General features: G+C 39.6%; 1 protein-coding gene across 2 annotated transcripts; it reads left to right on the top strand.

Moving 5' to 3' along the window:
• trarg1a (trafficking regulator of GLUT4 (SLC2A4) 1a) lies at positions 1 to 18,273 on the top strand. Of its 2 annotated transcripts, XM_031297303.2 has the most exons (3): positions 209 to 1,334; positions 17,720 to 17,846; positions 18,177 to 18,273. In XM_031297303.2, the coding sequence occupies exons 1-3, from the start codon at positions 927 to 929 to the stop codon at positions 18,182 to 18,184; spliced, it is 543 nt and encodes a 180-aa protein (XP_031153163.2). In that variant the 5' UTR covers positions 209 to 926; the 3' UTR covers positions 18,185 to 18,273. The 2 variants fall into 2 exon arrangements, with proteins under 2 accessions (XP_035857114.1, XP_031153163.2); XM_036001221.1 differs by lacking the exons at positions 17,720 to 17,846; positions 18,177 to 18,273 and adding an exon at positions 2,617 to 3,272 and having other exon boundaries at positions 1 to 1,334.
• The last annotated feature ends 6,024 nt before the right edge of the window (positions 18,274 to 24,297 follow it).

The raw sequence follows: 24,297 nt of genomic DNA, 5'->3' as shown, positions 1-24,297 counted from the left end.
GGTGCATAAACCAGTGATTATAGATACAACCTTCTTTTTTTGTTTTGTTTTTACCTAGGCCTATGCCATAGGTAGCATACAATAATGACGTGATCCTTTATTCTATTGCATTTTACATTGTTGTTGTGTTTACACACTGTTAAATAGAATCTGTTATTATTGGGCTACGCGGGTTAAGTAATTGTCATTTAGGCCTACTGTATTCGGCTAATCAAAATACGCTGGGGCTTTTATTTTGTGTTTCGTCACCGGAAGTGTTCTGATTTAATATGGGTGACTTGACACTGGTCCCAAGTTGAGTTCACTCGCTGTGCTGCTGCGTCGTGAGACAGTGGATGATAGAAGGACAAAAGAGGCTGATTTGGGGTCTGTTCTGAGAGAGCCGCCTCACCTTCATCCTTCAGTGTATAGAAAAGGAAAGTGAAGCGCTTAAAGGCTACACAGACTAGACAGACAGACTTAAAGGAAAGTGGTAACTGGATCAAGTCGGGCGACAGGAGCTCCTCTGATTGAATTGATCCTCCTTGGATGTATCAGAGAGGAGGGGACGTTTTCTAATCTGATTCCCTTTTGGAAATGAGCTACACGGCGGATGTAAAGGAAGGTGACAGGAATTCAAGAGGAAGAATGATATCTGCAGGAATCTGGCTGCTTTCATCTCCTCTCTGATTGTATTCTTTTTAGGGGATTGATCTGTTACATCCGAGCTTTTTAAAGGACCTTTCAAATCAGCCTATCTAATTTCCATCCACCCACCACAACGCAGCTGGTTGATCACACTCATTCAACCAAAGTTGAAAGATTAGTTGTAAAAACTTGCATTCAGCTCTATTATGGGATGTCGGTGCCTGGCCTGTAATTAATTTATAAACCAGTTTTTAAAATATTCATTTTCTGATCTAATTTGATTCAATTGAGACTTGAACATGGCCATCAACACGGACACCGACTTCCTGAAGTCCAACTTAAGTGAGGGTGGAGGAGGCACTCAGGCTTCGGACCCCTACGAGACGGAGAAACTCCTGGCGCTGACCACCGAGCCTGGAGGAAATGGGATGAAGATGTCCACCTCCTTTACGGTCAACATGGACAGCGACAAGGGCCAGGAAGCAGACCTGAACGGCCACGGCGTTGCCGTGAGGTCTGGCTCCGCCGGACAGCTGGGCGCCGCCGCCCCCCTCTCCCCGTCCAAGGCCAGTCTGAGCCGCTCCTCCACCGGCAACGCTACAGTCCAGGAGACCCCGAAGCCCAAGGATTACCTCATCCTTGTTATCATGTCCTGCTTCTGCCCCGTCTGGCCCGTCAGCATTGTCGCACTGGTGTACTCCATCATGGTGAGTATCACTTTACTGTCTTTGTAGAATAGATCACCAAAAACTATCAAGACAAATTAGTCTAAAGTGCAAAAAGTGGAGCAGCAGAGATGAATGGGTGAATGTGTGAGGATGTTTTTGAGAGAAGACATGATGATGATCTCTGTACAGCATCATCTCTGTTGATAGAGAAATCAAAATCATAATGAAAATGTGTCTGTATTGTGTTTCTTTAGTTTTAAACTCCATAAACTTAGTAATATTCATTTTGTTAAATACATTTGATATCAACATAATCTGGTTCATAAATGTCAAGTTTGTATAACTGACAAATTAGGCAAGATGCCTCCCAGCTATGTACTTCTGCAGGAATCTGTTATGGTTTTATTATCTTCTACAGTTGATGTTTACTGAAGCATGCCACTACATATCATTTTGATATTTGAGGAAAGTGAGAGTGATATTTCTCTTAACTTAGAAGAGCAATACTAGTGTGTGACAGAATGGCCACCAAGGTGCTTGGGAGGGGTATATTCATCCTGAAAAGGAAACAAAAATACTTAATTTCTTAGGCCAACAGTCCAAAATTCAATTTACAGTCGTATAAAACAGATTAAACCAGCAAATCCACAAATTTCAGAAGCCAGAACTGACAAATATTTGGTGTTATTATTAAATAAATCACGACTAATGATTAATCAATTATCAAAATATAATAGTCAGTGATTCATTTTCTTTATTTGACTCAATGGTTCAACTTTTTATTGTCTATCCCACATAATTGGTATCAAGTTAAACAGACACCAGCGTCTGCAACTGTTCAGCATTTATTTGTAAAAATCTAATCTCATCCTTTGACTGCAACATTTATTTAAACACCAAGAGAAAACAGGTCATTAAAGATGTTTTTTAAGCAATTCCACCAAAACCAGAAAGACCCTCAGATGCAGTTTAACACAGATCTCTGCAGAACACTTACTTCAGTTAAATTCTACGCACTGTGCGCAGTAATGTATCTGAATATCCTAAAACTCCTCCAGATGTTGCGTATTTCATTTAAAGAAAACTGTTGTGTTCAGGTGCAGTGCAGTTGGCTCTGTGGTCCCTGATAAACTCTGAATATCAGGGCTCACTTGAAAAAGGAAACACAAACACACACACACACAGACACACACACACACACACACACACATACCTAGAGCTCAGTACATCAAACAGCTTTCCGAGTGCTGAGGCTTCAGCTGCTTGTTGTTCTGGTTTAGAGGCACTGACACTTGATTAATCCTCTCACTGAACGTTTCAGGATGCAGGAAATGCTGATACAAGATGCAGCTAAGACACTGGACAGCCACACTGGACAGACACAGTTTGATATGCTGCTACTGTTTAGTACTCTCCAATCAATATTCTGGTGACACAATCCTCAGTTGGTCTTCAACAAACACTCTTTCCACCCCATCTATAGACTATTATGTGGCCTCTTCACATTCATATTGTCGCACATGTAATCTACAGGATCTACAGTATGTTGAGGTTGCTCTGTGATAATAATTGAAAGCTGACATTTTTCTTGGTGTCACCCTCTGCAGTGGTGAGAGGTCTGCAGTAAAATGGTGGACTTGTTATTGAAAGCAGTGAGAGCTTGTAACTCATTACATTTAGCCAGTGCACATTTAGAGAATGTCCTAGATATCAAAGCGAGATACCGCCGGCCTTAGTTGATTTAGACGTGTAAAAATATAAATGTAGTGTGAAGGTCAAGTGTGTGTGACCTGACAAGCAAAAGCTTTGTGTTCGACGTGTAAATGATTTTGTAATTTAGAATAACTACGGGTACGGTGGGGCATTGATGAAGTAGGCTATTCCCCATTGATGGTGACCCTTGCTTCACTTTGGAACACATATACTATTAAAACAAACTCATCGCGTATGCAATAGACCAGTAGAACGCAGCAAAGCATTCCAGTCTCTACACTTTGTCTTACGCTTGTATACAAGTTGATACAATAAAACATTCTGCTAGAGGAAGCTCCTATAAAAGCTGCAGAAGGCATGTAATAATTGGCATGGTTTAATTGTCCCAGCCAATTAGCGCTGTGCTTTTACTATGTCAGTATGTCCTCCCCCACCCCACCCTTCTGATTTTGACACTCTTCCATCATAGTAGACTCAAATGTGGAAAGTTGATCTTGTAAATTTACAAAGTCAATATCTCGAACACAAAAATGTCAAGGTTTAATGGGATAAGAGCTGCAAATACAAATGGCCAGGGGCGTTGGACTGGGGGGAAAAAAGGGACTGAGTACCCAGGGCCCTCATGTGAGGAGGGCCCAAAAAGATGCTAGAATGAATAGCTGTGAATGTGGGGAGGGGCCCATAGAAAATGCCTTTCTACAGTGCCCAGAATTTTGTGCTACGCCCCCGTAAATGGCCCAATATTTATTACAATATTTACAGACATAATTTAAGGCCTGATGAGCAAACGATTATTTGTCGTTATGTACTATACTGTGCTGCACTCTGCATGTGAGGTTGCTGCACACACATGGGCAGTACATGCTCTGAAAAAAATCTCAGGGATTGTTACACAGACATTCACATAACATGACACGGCAGGACTTTCTCTTGGACTGGCAGGTCAGGAATCCTGCACCCTTCAAGTTGTAATTGCCTTAATCTTCAGTAAAAAGGTCTTTAGCTGACTGACACCACTAGTGACAAAATCCAGGCATCTGAGTGCTCGTCTACTATAAGGTACTGAAACTGTACATCACGGTCAAATCTCCCGCTGAATCACACAAAATCCCATTGTCTTCAGTTACTGATAAGACCCTACAATTATGTCTGTATGTACTCGAACCATATACTCCTTCAATGGGATTGAGCTTCATTTTAACAGAATTTTTGTCTACACACATTTTTTTTAACAGGGTTTAATTACAGCAGAGATCTTCAACAGGGGGTCCGGGGGCCCTAGGGTCTCCTCAGAGTTACTGCAGGGGGGCCACCAAATTATTGTTAAAAGTCTTTTCAAAAATTTAAATTTCTTAACATGAATCCAACATGTTATTAAATATAAATCAGCCTATTTTTTAAAAAAAAAAACACATTGGTGATAGGCTTACTGGCCTATAGGTAAGGTAGTCACTAAGGTAGCCATCTACAGATACAGGTAATCTTAAGGATTTACTTTGCCACATGTATTTGTAACATTAAAACATGATTTATAAAATCATGCCAAGAAATATTTTAATAGCTTAGTATTCTATGCACTAAAAAAGTATGTATAAAGGCTTTGGGCTTCCCAAAAATGTTAGGCCTTTATTTCTATAGGACAGCTTTGACTTGAAAGGGTAGAGAGAGGGGGAATGACATGCAGCAAAGGGCCACAGGTCAGAGTCAGACCCGTGGCCGCTGCGTTGAGGAGTAAACCTCTATATACTGTATAGGCGCCCGCTCTACCAGGTGAGCTACCCAGGCACTCTTGTAGGCCTAGTTTAAGTAGTAGGGTGTCCCTGTTCCGTCTCTCTTTCAGCCAAGGGGTCCTTACCTTATATCACTTAAACAGTGTTACATCTGTAGGGAGTTTCTGTCATCATTAGATATCTACTGTAGTTGATGAGATTGGAGGTCATCAAAAGCCAAAGAAAACTTAAAAACAAAGCTGGCAGAGGAGATGGGAACTGCAAACACAATAAAGGCTGTGAGCTGATCATTCAGGTGAAAAATCAGTTTTTACATTTGGTGGATCATCAAGATCTGTAAAAATCAAAACAAAACTAAGCAAAGTGTCTTGTTATGTGCAACCTCTGCCTGTGCCACAATGTTCAGTGGTGAAAAGTAACTAAGTACATTCCCTCACATACTGTAGTTAAGTACAAATTCAAGGTACCTGAGTATTTTGAGCTCATGCCACTTTCTACTTCTGCTCCACCACATTTCAGGGGGAAATATTATACATTTTATCTCACTACAATTAATACTGTAGAGCAGGGTATCATTTAAAAAATTATGATACCAGTACAAATACCTGTACCCTTAGTACAGTATGTGATACTGATGCCAATATAGAGTACTTCAATTGATACATTTTCTTTCTACTTCATTCGATACCCATCATGTGAATGGAAGCATTTGGGCAGTGCCAACTCCGTCAAATACACCACGCTGGACTCTAACACACCACAGATTGTACGTTGTAGCTGCTGCAGCAGTGGGCCAATCACATGGCGCATTAAATCAAAGAAGGTTTGCAGTGATTGGCTGAGAGCAAAACCATACAAATAGTTATTTTAGATCTGGGTACAAAAAGGTCAAATGCATGTATCGTTTGACTGAAGTTTAGATACTTGGTTCTGGGTTATACCTTAAAGTATCGATATCGATACCCAGCCCTAACAATTATTTGACAGCTTTAGTTACTGGTTAAGTTATGGTGTCACTTTACGCTCTGGGTAATAGTGACATCATTTCTCACAATTTTCTGAATTTTTACAAACCAAACAATCAATTTATTCATGAAACCAACTCAACCAACTACAACTGTAAAATCAAGTTTTTACATGAATGCAAGTAATAATAATCTAATAATTTAATAGTATATTTTTGTGCATACTGTTCATTTTTCAAGTATATTTTTGGGATTACAGTATACTTATATACTTTTAATTAAGTATAATTTTCAATGGAGTATTTTTACAGTGTGGTATTAGTTCTTTTACTTAAGTAAATGATCTGAATGCTTCCTCCAACACGGAACCACTGCATGTTTAAACCATGAAACAATACCTGTAACTGATAAATAAGGCTTTTGACAAACATTTGCATTAAGTATCTGGCAGGATTTTACCAGGAGTCTTTTATTGGCATTAGTAGTAACTGTTGTGTCAGGATTTTAACTCCTGTTGGCTGATGGCAGCTTAGTTGTTATTCGTGTTTTTCAGCGCACTTTACTTCTGACACTGTGAAGCAGCCAGCTGTGCAGCAGCCAGCACTCAGATCTACAGATAAACAAGGCAAAGGCATTGCAGTAAGGCCATTAGTTCTGTAATATCACTCCTGTGGGCACTACACACCAAAGAGAATATCAGGCAATATCAGGCAGTATCCACGAGACAGCCTGTATTTCCTCGAGCCATCATCATGAAACCACTGACTTTCACAAGTCAAGTCTCACTAATGGCACGGAGAATGTGTGTGTGTGTGTGAGAGAGAGAGAGAGAGAGAGAGAGAGAGAGAGAGAGAGAGAGAGAGAGAGAGAGAGAGAGGCGGTGACAGAGGGCAAAAGAAAGAAAAGTGAAGGAGGGAGAAACTGGAGCTGGCCATTAACTCAATAAAAGGCGAGAGAAGTCTATTTAGTTTCTCTGCAGAGGGCAGATTGCAGCAGTTAGCCAAGCTATGTGGCAGCAATCAACATCCTCTTTCTTTCCTGAGGGTATGGAAAGGGGATACGGGCCTCGCAAAGAAGATAAAAACATAATTCGCTACAAGGGCAGATGGGTCCAAGAGAGACAGCAAATAGTTCCTATCACTGGATTAGAAAGAAATTGAATCAGATACCACAATGATGTCAGATAAGTGCAAGTGAGTCAGAGCAGGAAAACAGAGGTTTACAACACTCGCTGTGAACAAATGAATCAAAAGTAATGCGGTTGATACCGCACGATAGAGCTCGAGAGTGCAAGCTCACGACTAAGTGCTAATATTCCCCTCGCCTGTGAAATGGATACTTCTAGAAAGTTGAAGAGAGAAACTAAAACTACTCAACTGCTGTCAAAATGGGAGGTCAGAGGAAACAGCCCAGAATCCAGGAAGTTGTAAACAAAAGGATGAATGGGTTTGTTTTTTCCCCAACATAAACAGTAGTTTGATGTGAAATGCCACAGTTGTATATAATGAGTGAGGCTGTCTGTGGTGGGTTGTTAATGAGTGTGTAAAGCTGCCTTCATCATCCATTGAACTGGGCTCAGGTTTCAATTCATGTATAAATTGAAAACCTTAGCTTGTTGTAGTTGTCTAAGCACATATGAACCTAAATATAACCTTAAAGCTGCACTAATCATTTTTCTTTATTGACAATGTGCAATATGAAAAGAAAAAAACACAAACAGGGCTAAAAGGAGTCTTAATATTGGACTTACATTCATCAAGCGGACACAAACCGGGCCTCAAATGAATGCTAATGGTGTTGTGTGTGATGGTATACAAATAGGCAATTGTTTGCTAACACGTTCGCCATAGCAACTTTATATGGTGATAATGTGTCAGTGTTGTGTGTCAGCTTGTTCTGCTGTATCCAAGTGGCCAAAAAAAATCAAGAATGAATGTGGCTTTAACCTTAATATAATTTGTTTTAGTTGCCTATGTCCACCTTCAAACTGCCACATGACCCTTTTATTGTGGTGTAGATATAATCCTCTCGCCATTTACGTATGTCCACATTACATTGACTGCATTTCAGAATTCCAGCACATATTTTAACTAACTTTTATCAGGCATCACTGTAGGAAAAAAGGGAATTGTAACATTAATAATCGATGTACAGACAGGAAACATCAAACAAGGACAAAGTATCCATGTTTTAATCATGTAACGATCAAAATTTACTATAATTAAAGTACAATCTGTTAGGGCATCATTTAGCCAGTCAGCATCTTTCTGTTCTGGCAGATGGTGCATTGCTAACAACAGGACTGCCAAAAGTTACATCCATCATCATCCACCACCACTTCCAGCAGCAGGACCACCTAAAAGCCAACTTCCAGCTGGCTGTCGCCACAGATCTCTGACAGATGCGCTGGTGGGGAAGGCTTGCGGCTGGCAAACACGGATGATGTGCAGTCAATTATGGGGATTGGAGAGGCAGGGGTAATAAGTTTTTACTGCTCAGAACAGCCTATCCCAGTAATGGGAAGGCCCAAACTGCAGGCACGTTATTGCACGCTCGGCAGATTTGCCTGGGAAATATGGACTCGCAATGCTGCACTGGATGGATGACTGTGAGTGTGACACTGTGTGTGTGTGTGTGTGTGTGTGTGTGTGTGTGTGTGTGTGTGTGTAGGTAAATTACTTCTTATTCGCAATCTCATACTGCAGATATAGTGGGAGAGCACTTTAAACTATTGTTGCTAATTATCTGAAGATATTATTTGAAATGTTAAACCTGTGCAGGTAATGATATTTTCATTCCACAGCAGATAAAATAGGATATAATATAAGCTTACAGTACAGTGTCATGTTGTGGCTACAAGTGATGGCAATAGAGCACCACCCAGCTTTACAAGGCATGGGGGAGGGGTGCAGGGGTATAGCAGAAGGAGCTTCCAAAGTCAGAAATCTTTGAATCGGGGCTTTAAAATTAACATTGAATAAAATTGTAATAGTACCCCAACAAAATACTCATTTATTGCTACATGTCCTTCACATTTTTCTTTTTATTGGCATTGTTATTATAGTAATTTATTACACACAAAAGTACATTTTTAAGCCCAACGTTGATGGCAATAATGAGTCCCCAAAAGTCAGAGTGCTTACAGGTATAACTTCACCTCACTGCAGTATTTTTCTAATGTGTTATAGTCCAATATGCCTAAGATTTAAGTTATTATTTATAGATTAACTAGGTACCTAAGATAGTTAACTGTAGTAAGTGCATAGCAATCCTACATGCCGTCATGTCATTAGCCACTTTGTTACCATTACATTTGAGTCACACATTCATAGTCCCCTGGGATGAACTGTAATACCTTTGATGATCCTCTGACTCTTCATGCAGTGCCATTATGAGGTCAAAATGTGTCCACTACTTTAGATTATAACTTAATACCTGTAAAACTAATGACATTTCCATGAGCCTCAGCTATACTGTACTGTCTTTTGTGCTAATTAACAGATGTTAACATGCTAGCATGCTAAACTAAGACGTGAACACAGTAACCATTATACCTGCTTAACATCTCATTGAAGTACTAAGGAACTATACATGCATTAATGCTGTAACTGGACTCTGGTCATCTGCTCATGGATTCGACAAACCATCTCCTGATTGGTTATTAGTGTTTCCTTTTCCTGTATCAATCTGATACCTACAGTATTTAGTTACTGATGTGTTTGCCCCTTTCTGGACAGGACAGCCAGCACTTTGTAGATGTATTGTATAATGTTAATTTCATTTTGTTTTGACAAACACATCAGCAATAGCATTGTGCTTGACAACAGCGTGCAGCGCTATGAACTAAACTGTGCAACATGACCCTGGATTATCTAAATAAACAGTGGTTCGCTTATTATTGATGTGCTAAATGGACTAATGCATACACTATTAAGGCCTTGTGTTTTTGTGGTGCTAACACTTAGCTTAGTTAGCTTGTTTGAACTGTGTTTTCAATCCACAAGCTAACTAAGATATAAATACAATAAAATGTATGAGATGCAGCTACAGCTAGAATGTATTTTACAGCTCAATGAATGAGAGCGGTGCCATCATGGATCTGACAGATTTGATCATCCGACCACATTGAGTGGTTTGCAATTTTAATGGAGATTTTAGTGTAACAAGACTGAGTCTAAAAGCCTTGCTTAGCGCCCCTAGAGGCCGCAATGCTCCCTACACCCAACCAGACCAAAGTGGTTTAAACCAACAGCCTTGTTCTCTCTCTTTAAGGGCTTAAAATGGCTACAGTTACTAAACTATGAATTACCTTCAACCTTGACTTTTGTGAAACGTTTAGCTTCAAAGTAAAAATAGAAAAATACGTACCAAAACGGGGAATACAGTTTAAAGAGAGATGGAGAAAAATGATTGAAGAATGAAAATTGTAAATGAAATAAAGGGCATATCTGCAAATAAACAATTTTAATTTGATCTAAATGGCCAGTCTCACAGACATAACTACACACCAGCTCCTGGTTGTACACTGTCCCTCTCCACCAGGGTGCTGCTTGCTCTCCATTATTAATGACAAGAGAGAAAGGGAGCACTTACTGACTTACTAGCCTCCACCTTTCTCTGCTCAACACATGAACTACAGAGAGAGCCAGAGTAACGTGTGTGTGTGTGTGTGTGTGTGTGTGTGTGTGTGTGCGTGCGCGTGCACACTCATAGTAGAATCAACACTGGATAAGACACTTTGAGGATAGAATTTCCCATTCAGAAAACAAATATGACCAGATTTACTCTGTGAATCAATATAGACAGCTGAGCAAAGCGCACGCATGCACGCACGCACGCACGCACGCACCCACCCACCCACTCTCTCTCTCACACACACACACACACACACACACACACACACACACTAAATCTCTTGCAGCCCCTGAACAATGCATTAAACAAGGATGCTGACATAGCAGCCTGCCCTTATTTATAATTTCTTTATTATTATTACTTTTTAAATCTACATTCATTAATGTTTTCTCTCTAAGCAAGCTAAATAGACAGTGTTTTCTGAAAGGGGCTTTCACTGATTTAAGGTGCTGATGTTGCTTTTCTCTGTGATGTGGGTCCGGATCAATACAGGCTCCACTGGGACTGTGTTTGCACCATAGCTTTACATTGCAGTCCTGGAAGTGAAAAGCTGAAGTGTGTCTCTGTGTGCGAGTGTCAGAGAGAAGAAATCTCTTATTTTACTGTCAGGAGCCCAGATTGACATGTGCATTGATTAAACATGTGTGGCTTAAGTCATATTAAAAATGAAATGAAGTTAGAATTTTAATCAGAATTATTTTTGTCAATTAAATGTCTTATTACCATCTTTCAAAGGCAATATTATGCTTTTGAGGTAATGTGAATAATGCTATTGAATAAATTGTTACCTAAATTGAATTGGCTGAACTGAAAATAAAACCTATTACATCTGATATTTTGGGTATGCTTTTTAAATAAATATCCAAAGTATTAATATTCCCAACAGAATCACACAACAACAAAATCAGGCATCTGTATGTTTTAAAATCGGTAAAAACCCAGAGGAAAACAGGCAGTTTACACATCATTTAAAAATATTTATACTGTTTTCACAAACAGATTGCAGTTTCAGTGTACTTATTTAAAAGTAGTTCCCTGGCCAGCAGCACCTGATTTAGTGGAACACCCCAGGGTTGCACTGTCCCCACCCACCTGCACCAAGTGCATTGTGGGATCTGACAACACCCGAGACAGCCTGGAGACAGACAGATAGGCTCACGGGAGTGAGAGGATGAAGTAGACATAGATGAGGGAGGATCTCTCTCTCCCTCTCTCTCTCTCTCTCTCTCTCTCTCTCTCTCTCTCTCTCTCTCTCTCTCTCTCTCTCTCTCTAGTGTAATCCTATCCTATACTGAGGCAACCCCAACTCTGCACCCTCAGCATTGACTGATCTTGTGATTGAAATATTTTAATGCATTGTTTTGGTAAAAATAAGGTAAGGTGTAAGTAGAAAATGAAATAAAAGTGGTGTATTACAATCCAAAAACACCTAACTTCTAAAAATGCATATTCATTTTGTATCATGATAAACTACTACATTTTAGGCATTCTTTTTCACTGAAATAAGGTTTCACCTCATCTTCCCTCCATGCAACATCCTTTGTAATAACACCTTTCTCTGTTTTGTCTTTGGTATGATAAGAGGTCAGTCATTAGACAACAATGCTTTTATATTGCTGAATTGGCTTTAATGAGCCATATTTTGTCTTTAAAATATACATATAATTTAATAGGAGTAGTAATTATTCCATGTAATACCACACTATCTTTATGAAGAAAATCACCCTACAGAAATATAGTGGTGTAATTTAATATAGATGAGAGGAGTGAGAGCCATTTCCTACAGTATTCCACACAGCCTCTGGTTAAAAAGACCAGTTCAGCACCACGGACAGCTCCTACAGTTTAAACCTTTAAAGGTGCTCTAAGTGATGTGACGCGTTTTTTAGGCTACAACATTTTTTGTCACATACAGCAAACATCTCCTCACTATCCGCTAGCTGACTGTCCCCTGAACCCACTGTAAAAACAAACACGGTCTTTGTAGACAGCCCAGGCTCCACAAACGGCAACAAATACAAACTGTGCCAACCTGCACCACTAAACATAACAAACAGTGTTCCAGCCAATAACCGACAAGAAGGATGTGGGGGTGGGGGTTGGGGGGTTAGTGCGCGGAAGGGAGGGGGAGGGGACGGGATGAGGAGGAGGGAGGGGCGAGCTAGCCTCGTTTTGTTTGACAATACTTCGAACGTCAACAAGAAGTAACATCACCCAACATCGCTTAGAGCACCTTTAAAGAATAAAAGATTGTGCCATCACAACATCACAAGCAAATGGCCATGTTGCAGGGTAGGTTTGAATTTAGACTTTGTTACATGTGATCTCTTCCCATTCGGTCTTTGCTCTTGTTAAACAGAGAATGAGTGACACTTTTCTAATATTGTTTTCCCCCTGAGCCTGACCTCTGTACAATCTCAGTTTACCGGAGCGTAGACCCAAAATGTAGTTAAAAGCACCCCACAGGGATGCCGACCCAGGCTGAGTTACACCAGCTGGTATTGTGTACATTGCCCAAGTAGCTCTGGATTGAAAGCTAGTGAGTTGACAAGCCAGCATAACTTGATTTCACTGTTCATATAAGCATTCCTGGACAGTTTTAACCTCCTGGCATGGTGCATTATCTTATTAAAAGATTGCTGACGCAACTGGCCTAAAGGGATGATCAGTTGTCCTGTAGCATTCAAATGTTTGTTATAAAGGGGCTCAGTGAGTGCCATGCAAATGTAATCAACACCATCACACTACCAGCAGACTGCAGTGTTTTCACTCTGCGTGATGGATGCATTTAGTAACACAACCAGTGTGAGACAGTAGGAAGTGGAATTCATCAGACCAGGCAATGTTTCCTCTCCAATGTCCAATGCTGTTGTTCTTTTCCTCAGTACAACCTGTAATATATATATATATATATATATATATATATATATATATATATATATATATATATATATATATATATATATATATATATATGTATATATATATATATATATGTATATATATATATATATATATATATATATAATTTTTGTTCAGTGCTGATAGAAACACAATTCTGTTCGGGCCATTAGCTGTCATACCACATTTGTGTTAGGGTGGGACAAAGTCAGTGTCTTACTGTAATTAGGACTTCTTAGTGCATTCTTATTATTATATTATTATGGGTTTTTTAGCACCAATGTTGCACTGATGCTCTGCACACTTCCTGTTGGCCTATTTTAATCTCTAACCTGACACCTAGTATCATGTTTATTCACTTTTGTTTCCTGTGTGTTATATCATTTGCATACAGTTTTTGTCTTAACAGGTGAAATTTTCAGCCATGGATTATTACACATTTGGTGAGCTAGTTAGTATATATGGATGGGTTTGACTTAAAGTGAACTACAGCATCCATGTTTATCGTAATGAAGGAACATATCGTCCAGTTCAGGCAACAATGCAGGTCAGAGGAATATTCTGTCAGGTTTAGCTAAACAGCTAATACCTGTTAAGGATGTAAAAAATAACAAATTGTTCAACACATTTCATAAATTAAACCTTTGTATTACGACCAAATCAATGTGGTGATGTCAAGAGTCTTTTGTACACTTGTGTATGTGCCATGTACAGTAGTATATGTTTAACTCTCAAACATTAAAGCAATGCACAAGGATTGAGGATTCCCATCTGTCATGCCTCTCAACAACACATACACATAAATCACCCTGTCTCCATATCTGCAGCATACATAAAGAAATATACATACATACAACATCAAGTTGATCTACAACTCCTTCACATCGCTGCGCTCACCTACTCCATCCAATTGGCTCTGCAAATCACATCAATCCAAATCGGCCAATCTTAAATTGACAGTTTTGCCATTCACATCTGGGAATAAATTATTGTTGGCATTTTATATTAAAGTGCTCATATTATCCTTTTTGGCTTTTTCCCTTTCCTTTATTGTGTTCTATATCTTTTTGTGCATGTTATAGGTTTACAAAGTGAAAAAGCCCAAAGTCCACCCCAACGGGAGTTACAATCTTCCAGAGAAAACACTGTTCACAAACTGCTCCAAACAGCTCTATTGTAGTCCAGCCTTTACTTCCATGACGAATGTGCATCACTTTGTAATACACGTTATAATGCTCGCCTAGCTGCTAGCGTGGCACGCCCTCATACTCTGCAACTGACTAGCTAGCTGTGCTTACCTAGCTACTGCGCATGTGCGACTCCCAACAAAGATGGTACAGACGTGAGATGTCTCACTCTGTAGCTAAAACAGAGAGCTCAACACACAGGGTGAAAAGAGGAGCTGCAGAAATGTGCAGTACAACAAAAATATGGTGTTTTAGAACAGTCTCTAAAGATGTGTTTTTCTAAATGTACACATACTCTTTTAGTCATAAATCCAGCAGAGCTAAATGATTTGCTAAGAAGGAGAGCTGAATTCATAATGCACAGAATGAGGCAAATTACTATTTTAATGGTTGCAAACCAAGCAAATTACTTGCTCTGAAATTAAAACAAAGCGAATCCAGAGCTACTATCAACAACATCCGCACAGACAGAGGTATCTCAATCCTAAAGATATCACCACCACTTTCCAATCCTTTTATTAAAAGTTGTATGAATCCTCCTGCAATCTGGATCTGACACAGTGCCAAAAGTTCCTGAAAGAGCTAAACCTGCCTCTTCTTGACCCAGAGGAGGCAGAACAACTGGGTCAACCTATAACGTTAGAGGAACTTAAATTAGCATTAAAAACAGCTAAGAAAGGGAAAACACCGGGGTTGGATGGAATTCCATCAATCATTAAATGGCTTGTTGATTCTCCGGTGAGAGGATTAGTGTCCAAGATTTATGCTAAACTGATGCAAGTATCTGTAGGAGAACTCCCAATACTAAAGAAATGGGAGCGAGAGCTGAGCCCGGAGGGGAACGTAATTAATTGGGAGACAGTTTGGGACAACATTTCCCACTGTTCCAAGAACCCAAATCACCAGCAGATCCACTTTAACATATGTCATAGGACATACTGGACTCCTCAGAAGACAGAAGAGATACGTCTCTAAAGCCATTCCTACTCCCTATTGCACGTTCTGCCAACCTGAACAAACTAGAACTTTCCTGCATATGGTCTGTGAGTGTGAACAGGTACATGACTTTTGGAATAAAACAACATCAATGATATCTGATGTGATAGGATGTCGAATTCCTACTGACCCGATTGTTTTGTTACTTAATGATGGCTCTAAATTACACCTGCTTGGGAGACAGAGGAAAATTTGGCTAGCTGGATCAACCGCGACCAAGAAAATGATAGCTCAACGCTGGCTCCCCCCTCACTCGCTTTGTATAAAACAGTGGTTGCCGTATTTTCTAGACATAGTTATGCTTGAGCTCTCTACAGCAAGGATTAACAAAGCCACATCATCGACTATAGAACTATGGAAAGGGGCAGCAGCACAGGTATCAGTCCTAATAACCTCAGCATCACAAGAATTAGAGGAAAGCGTCTAGGCAAGGTGTGATTCCTGATTCCTGTTTTGTTTTTTGTTATTTGTTTGTTTTCTTTCCTCGAGACCGCAGAGGGTGGGGGGTGGGAGAGGGTTGTTGTTCTTGTTCAATTGTGTTTGTCTGTTCTGTATGTTTAAAAATATAAAAAAGTAATTGATCTTAAAAAAAAAATGGTGTTTTTTGAAAATTAAACCACATAAACCTATTCTGGTACAACCTCTAAATACAATTATGAAACTGAAAATGAGCATAATATGAGCACTTTAAGGGACTCAGCACTCTGTGAGCCATTTCCCCTTTAAAATAACTCGGCCGTCAATTAATGGAAAACCACCTGATAAATATTTAAGTGTAACTCTCAGAGAGCTGTTGGAGAGAGTCAAGCTGCCATACTGTGGACGGAACTTTCTCTGGGTTATGTATGTATGGGGGACTCCAAACTGTACATGCCTTTGGTTGGGGTGTTACTTTTATGTTTTACTGATAGCGTTAATGTGGTTACTGCTGATTCAGCTGTATTTTCTGATTGCTTCTCTCTCACATTTTAACTGTCTGTCATGGAAATATAAAGGTTTTCTTTGTTGTCGGTTGCTTGTAGTGATAAATTAGATTGAAGCTCACTGGGGAGTTGTACTTATTGAAAGTCACAAAGTCAGTGGATATGTGAAATATGAATGTCACCACTACAAACTCAACTTAAAAACATTTGGTGAGCCAAAAATGGTAAAGCTAGATGAGTATGGTTTGCAACTTTATTTTGGTTTTATATTGTACTTGTACAGGAAATGACATACAGTATGTAATTGGTTACATCTTATAGGCACATATATGTAGTCCCTTTTCCCAGTATTTTACACTGATCAAACTGTAGTCTTAAGGTGGAGGTACATTTTTCCATGCAGTTTATTTCGTTGACAATTGCAGTCCTTTGTTGGAGGGTTTGGTTGCAGCCATTTCAGTGTGATGGCTTTCTTGCTAGTATTTCAAGCATAGATGTAGATATAGATATTCATTCTGAGCCATGAGTTTGTCTGGGAATTTGTCGACATATAATGTGATAAAAGAGCAATCAATTTTGTTTCCAAAAATTGTTCATGTTTCTTTAGCAATCTTTTGCTAATATGATTTTTTTTCAAACCACATTGCCTCCAGCATTCATCCTGTCCCTCACAGCCCCTTTGAATACATTTCAACATATAGTATAGTATTATGTTCTTCCAACAGAACTCTCTCCAAGACCTTGAGTTGGAAGTCTTCTTAGCCGGTCTTTCCTATATATCACAATATTATAATAATAATAATAATCTCCAAGCCCGATTTCCTCTCCAGTTTCTGTTTGACATAGACAACAGTGTAGTTTTTTGAGTTTTATATTTCATTGTATATTCTGTATATTACCGCACCGTTGTGATAAAAAGAGAGCTGAGCCAAAACGCAAAGCTCTTGATCTACCGGTCAATTTTCGTTCCTACCTTCACCTATGGTCATGAAGGCTGGGTCATGACCGAAAAAACGAGATCCCCGGTACAAGCGGCTGAAATCGGTTTCCTCAGTAGGGTGGCTGCCGTCTTCCTTAGAGATAGAGTGAGAATCTCGGATTAGAGCCGCTGCTCATTTGCATTGAAAGGAGCCATCTAAGGTGGTTCGGGCATCTGGTAAGGACGCCCCCTCTGGCCCCCCCTGGACGTGATGCTGGGAGGAGGCCCCGGGGAAGACCCAGGACTAGGTGGAGAGATAATATCTCCACATTTTTTACCCTTATGTGGAATGGTTTGATTTACAATTATTATGTAACATCTTATACTATGCCTTGCTTAAAATTATCATTAAAATGTTCCTCTTGGTAATACCCTGTTCTTTTGTGTATCTCCAGTCCAGAAACAGTCTCCAGGTGGGGGACATTGACGGAGCCAGGAGGCTGGGTCGACTGGCTCGTCTGCTCAGTATCGTCTCCATCGTCCTGGGCGTTGTCATCATCGTAGTCTACGTCTCACTTTCAGGTACAGAAACAATGACAAGAAGGACAAATTTCAAAATACAAAAACTACTCACATTTTTACAGTATGAGCCTCAATGATGCAATGTGTACAAAATCAATTTTATGATTATAGTATAGCTTATGAATGTATGTATGTATGTGTGTGTGAGTGTGAGTGTGAGTGTGAGTGTGTGTGTGTGTGTGTGTGTAGATTGATTTAGCAATGCAGCGACTGTAGTGGGCTGTGCAGAAAGGGGTGGCTACCCTACTGCTCAAAGCCTTTGACACTTGAGCTGCACCAGTCAAGACTTATTCTGATGATGCCATGCTGCTTCTTTTCTTTCTGTTGCAGTAAGCTGACATGGAGGACCTGAGGGGAAAAATGAACCGTGAAAGCCAAACCACGGATGCAAGGGGGGAAAAAGCCCATTCCAAAAAAAATAAAAAAATAAAAACAAGACATACAATTCCTAACTTAATGCCGTATTATAATATAATATATATATATATATTAATTATAATTACATAATGACTGACCTCAGAAAGCAAAAAATAGGCAACTCATGAGAGTAGGTACTGCAGCAAGTAGACAAATAAAAGCGTTCAGAGAAAAACATCAGAGATGCATGCAATAGAATCCAGTAACATTTGCTTGACAAAAATAACAAAAAAATGGATGTAAAATTGTTCAGGTTAAAACAGAGGAAAAAGAAAATGCAGATTTGTATGTGGCCAGGAGTACTCATAAATGTTTCTCTTTTGAAAAATGGACTTCTTAAAACGAAGAGGATGATCGAGAGAGTGAACAATAGACATTTTCTAAGTATGTGGGCTCCTTTGAAAAACAGATTCTGGGTTTTGGGCTTCAAACTTCCGACAGCTGCATATAATCCTCATATATTCCTTACTGAACCTCTTGCATTCAAAGCATATACAGCTACAAATATTTGAAATATGGATATATGAATATATATATATATAGATGTACATTTTATAAAATGTTTGTATGCCAAGTGGTGCTGGATTTGTTAAGACTGTCACGATGGCTGCTTTGTCAGCACTTGGATTATTAGTGGAAATCCAAGGGTTTGTGAAAAGGGGCAGGGAACACATTTTTTTATTTTTGTTTATTGAACTAAATAAATAATAATTGAGACCAACTGCATGCCTGAATGTAGATAACCAAAATTCTGCCTTCATTTTGACTGTTATTAGTTGTCTTTTTTCTTGTCGAGTCAGAGAGGCTAACAGGTTTGCACATGGAAGAGTGATTTGTGTACATTATGTGAGTCCAGCCCCCCCCCCCCACACACACACACTTTTTGTCTCCAGATTCTCTTGAACCTTGCCTTGCTCTGGCAGAGACTATAAACGCATGCCAAACCTCCCAAATTCCTCTTTACCTTTCACATCCTCCAATTCGTTACCACAAAACCTGATTTAGTGGCTGCTGTCCTTCATCCTGTACCCTTGAAACTCCATTTTACATATTACTTGTACTACCTTTCTACACCATAGCATCCCATTTTCCATTACCATTCTTACATTGTAATACAGTGACTGTTAAATGCTATTGTTTCACTGAATGTATTTCCGCTCCTTGTATTGGTATGAATTGTATTTATATGGGAATATATATATATATATATATATATATATATATATATATATATATATATATATATATAATATATACGCAATATGTACGCATGCTTTGGGCCAAACAGGCTTACACACATTTATTTTTTTGTAAATGAACAGGCCTATGAGTCTGACTAAGTAACAACAAATAGCATTTAAAGAACCTTTCTTTGAAATCCAAGCACGACAGATTGTCTGTATTTGTCACTTTATCAGAGAGAAGTCACTGTGGCTACTCAGGACTGTTGTATTGACACATTACAGGCTTATGCTACAAGCACAGGTAACATCACTGCAAGACCATGTAGCATTATTTAAATCCACAGCTTTTCATTTGGCCATTAATGCTTCATTTTTTATCTTGGGCAAAATTTTTTAAGGAATTTTGGACTAAGTCCATTTAAAGCAGAGGTCTTAAACTCGCGGCCCGGGGGCCAATTGAGGCCCGCGGGATGATATTTTGTGCTCCCCCCCCCCCCACTTGACATCAAAGTTTAGTTTCTGTTGTTCTGAAACGCACCTTTTTGCTGAGTCGTTGCGTGTGCTGCGCTTGCCACGCTTGCCACGCTTTTATTTTATTTTTTCACTTACGGGCTACCATAGATAGTCTCTTGACAGCTTCCTGTGGCATTTGTTGTCAACGGTTGTCAAGCTAGCCAACCGTGAAGTACCTGGGGAAGTATCAACGTTAGTCACTTGGTTGAAACGTGTTCCTGGGTGACGGAAAATATATGCCATCACCCAGTTCCAGTCATGTCTCTCTCAAAACGTGCCGTGAAGAGAAAGGTTGGTGACGAGCACAGGCAATTTCAGTGAAAGTGGGAGACACAGGGGGCACCCCTATATGTCTCATATGCACAGAGAAAGTTGTGGTGTACAAGGAATATGACATCAGACATCATTACTCAACTAGACATGCTGAGGAGTATACAAAATACCAGGGAGATGAGAGAAAGAACCGGGTCGCTAATCTTAAAAAATGTCTATTGAGGCAACAAGATTTATTTAAGAAAGCAAACAAAGAATACTTTTGTTGAATACTTGTGCGGCCCAGCCTGACCCACACTCTGCCTTGAACGGCCCCCAGGTAAATTGAGTTTGAGACCCCTGATTTAAATTGATCAAATGTTTTTTTAAGGGCTAATACAAGTGAAACAAGAAAAACACCAGCTAATTTTGACTGATGAGGGATGTAATGTATCAGACTATATAGCTTAAGACATTCTACCAAGTTCTAAACTGAACATCATCAATGTAAATGTGAACAACTGCAATCTGTAATGTATTAACACTAATGCACAATGTTTTGTGTAAAATGGGCTTTTATCGATTCTATTCTGATTCATAGGTGTACATAAAAATCACATTCTTTAACCAGACATCTGAAAGCAGCAAAATCCAAAGATTCCCCATGTTTACTACCAAACTAATACATGTTACATTACATTGTTGCCAATATCGCAACGTGTGTAATTTATGTAGACACATGAGTATGGTTTACTGCTCTAGTGTTACTAACATACACATTTTCCATCGCTGAAACTGGTGTTTAAGAGCCAACTGTCTAGCCTATAAGCTCTGCTCTGTCAGTAAAACAGTTCAAACCTTCTTTTTGTTCCGATAAATTACTGTGTTTCCTTTCCAGTATACTGTATGTGCCAGTTTTCCTCTCTGTGATGTACATTTTGCATGTCTGGAATAAATGTTACCATGCATGGTCCAAGTTTTTTCTTTTCAATGATACTGTTCATGAGGTGTTGTGTGTTGACAGCCAGAAATGAGACTTAACAAGATGAATTTACTGCCATGCAGCGGCTCTGTGAGGCTGTATTTAGGCACAGCAGTGCTTTATAATAAATATAATAAATGCCAACATCAGCATGCTAACATGTTGATGTTTAGCCGGTATACTGTTTACCATCTTAGTTTAGCATATTAGCATGCTAACATTTAGTAATTATTACAAAATACAAAGTACAATTGAGGCCGACTGTAAGTGTATTCAATCAAAAAACTAATTTTTCATTAAAACACAAAAAGGCCAACCCCATTGGCACTAGAGGTAAAGTCAGGAATCATCAAAGTCAGTAGGTTTCATCCTCAGGAGATCATGAATGTTTGCACAAAACGTCATCCAACCAATACGCGTTGAGACATTTGAGTCTGGACCAAAATGATGGACCAACTGTGCCACTAGTTGCTTAAGAAGAAATGCCTCATAGTAAAAACAAAATGGAGAATGTCAACAATGATGACAAATGGTAATGGTCCAGAAAAGAGGTAGAAACATCAAATCATGTAAGCACAATTCACTTACCTCAAATACATGCAGGGGGTGGACACAATAGCTAAACCTGTACAGTGTAATGAAATCCAAGAGTACAATTGAAAATGTAGTATTTATGTGTAATGTTCTTTTTATTGAGAATGAATTGGAGAGATTGGTTCGACTCTGCTGTATGGGATTGCACTGTATTGTACAGCTGTTGCTTTTGTTATATTTAAACCCTGTATATACAGCAGGTCCTGATACACAATTAGCCTCAGGGCACACAAACACCATTTATCATGGCCGTCACAACTGTGGGTTATGGATCGCTCTGGAAAAAAAGGAAAATGAACAATTCATGACACATTTTGAACTTTTGAAGCCAGCTCCCCACACCTACACACTCTGCAGAGCAGCTGCCTAATGAAATCCTTACAACACCACCATCCTGAAACAAAAAAAAAATAACATGCATCCTTTTCTTCCACCATTGAAGGTAAGGGCTTTTTCTGGGTTTCATATCATAGACTGTATAATATTAATGACAAAGCATCCGGTTCAGCGAAGTGCTGCAAATGCGGAAGTGCCTTAAACCTGCATTCTATCTGAATTCCAGCAGGGGGCGACACATGCGGTTGCAAAAGGAGGTTGGTTTCTGTAGAAGTCTATGAGAAAGTGACCCACTTCTCACTTGATTTATTACCTCAGTAAACATCTTCATAATGAGTTTATGGTCTCAATTGCTAGTTTTAAGTCTTCTGCAACACAGAATGATGTTCATTTTTTTGAATTATGGTCTCGATTTTAAAATCGGCGATAAAGCAGGGGGTGTTTTAGGGCGTTGCTATGATGTAATTGCCAGTGAAAGTGTGTAACGTAACGTAGAGTGTAAGGGCTCCTCCCTCACTCCTCCCTCTCGTCTAAAATGGTCACGTCCACAACCAGAATGGCTGCGCCCGTAACCAAGGGGGTAAGCTTCGCTTCAGAGCTCGAACCTCCTATGGCGCCATTTTGATGCTACAAAGCGATCACCCGACGTTAGCATTCCATTGACTGCCATTCATTTTGACGTCACTTTGACAGCGAATAACTTTACATCTGAAGCGTTTAAAGACTTTATTTGTCCATTGTTTATTTCTAAAGAAACACGACAATGTATAAAAGGCTCCATTACCTTGCACCTCACGTTATGGCTCCATAGCAGACGTTTTTGTAAAAATAGGCTAACGATTATGTCATAACCACGCGACTTACTGTCGCATAGTAGAGGAATTACCGTATAGTACAGGAGAAGCTTACAGGCAGTTTGGACTTACATTAGCTGTTTAAGTTTAATTACTAACGTTAACTAGCATTTTAGTTAGCAATAATTAGCCTGTGTCCATGTTATCTCCTTACATATACCTACACTCTCCGTCTCTGCAAGATTGGGAATGATTGAGATTTCTCTTGGCACAGCTACCAGAAGACTTACAACTTTCAGACAGGTTGCTCACGTCACATTTACGTCGTCTCTCTCAGTTGGAGGCTGCGCAGTAACGCTCGACGCTCACCGGAAAAGTGCTTCTAACGGCCTTCACTGGTCTCCGTCCAGAGCAACGGGATCTGTTGGTCCATTCTTATATACTGTCTATGCCCGTAACGGCAAACTCAACAACTCATTGCAGATCTCTACAAACCAATGGGTGACATCACACATGCTCTGTCCATTAATATTATACAGTCTATGTTTCATATACAAATAGTGTGTTCTTTAATTTGCCAAATAATGTAAAACTAGAACTATGCCTATCTTGAACTTCACACTCAAAAAGCCTTTTCACCCATCAATAAACATCTGCAGAGAAAAGTGATGGAAGCCATAGTGTCATCAGACAAGTATCCCTGATGATGCAGTTAAAAAAAACAAAAAAAAAAACTGCTTAAAATAGCCGTCTGGTTTCTAAGCAGACGACCAGACTTCTGTCTTACTTTCATCTGCTGTGAATAAACAGACTTTGTGCTTGTCAGAAGTTACTGTAGCGTGACCCTTCTCAGAGAGAGGATCTGGCGCTTAGTTCTGCTTGGGTGGCGTTCAGTTTGAGTGGCTGAAATATTCAGGAGCTCAATGCATCAGCACCTCTGCAGTCTTACTGACAAAGTGAACACATGTCCGGACCAAATTAAGACTTCAGCACAGGGTGTCCCTCCTAAAGGATTATTCAGGGGAAGATGGCAATGCCTGTCTGGCTACTGTTTTCTTAACTATCAGTCGTTCTTTGTGCGAAAGGCATCAAACAGAGGGAATAAGGACAAGACACCAAATGTATCCTCTTCAGTCCATTTTAGTGAGCCTAAAGCTGTGAGACAAAAACACATTGATGTTTCTCACACAGCTGCCTTTTCTACACCCCCAGCAACAAAGTGAGACTTTAATCTAATGGGTCAAACCCAGCCTGCAATCATACCCTTCTCAGATGAATGCTTTGGTTCCCACCTTCAAACGCACATGTCACTTTGTGTTTCAGGTGGAGTGAAATCAAATAGAGGTTCATGGGCTCTGTCAGGCACACTCTATGTGCAA

Source organism: Sander lucioperca, chromosome 5, assembly GCF_008315115.2.
Source record: "Sander lucioperca isolate FBNREF2018 chromosome 5, SLUC_FBN_1.2, whole genome shotgun sequence".
NCBI lineage: Eukaryota > Metazoa > Chordata > Actinopteri > Perciformes > Percidae > Sander > Sander lucioperca.
Note: the sequence above shows the minus strand (reverse complement) of the source record. Positions and strands in the feature narration are given on the sequence as shown.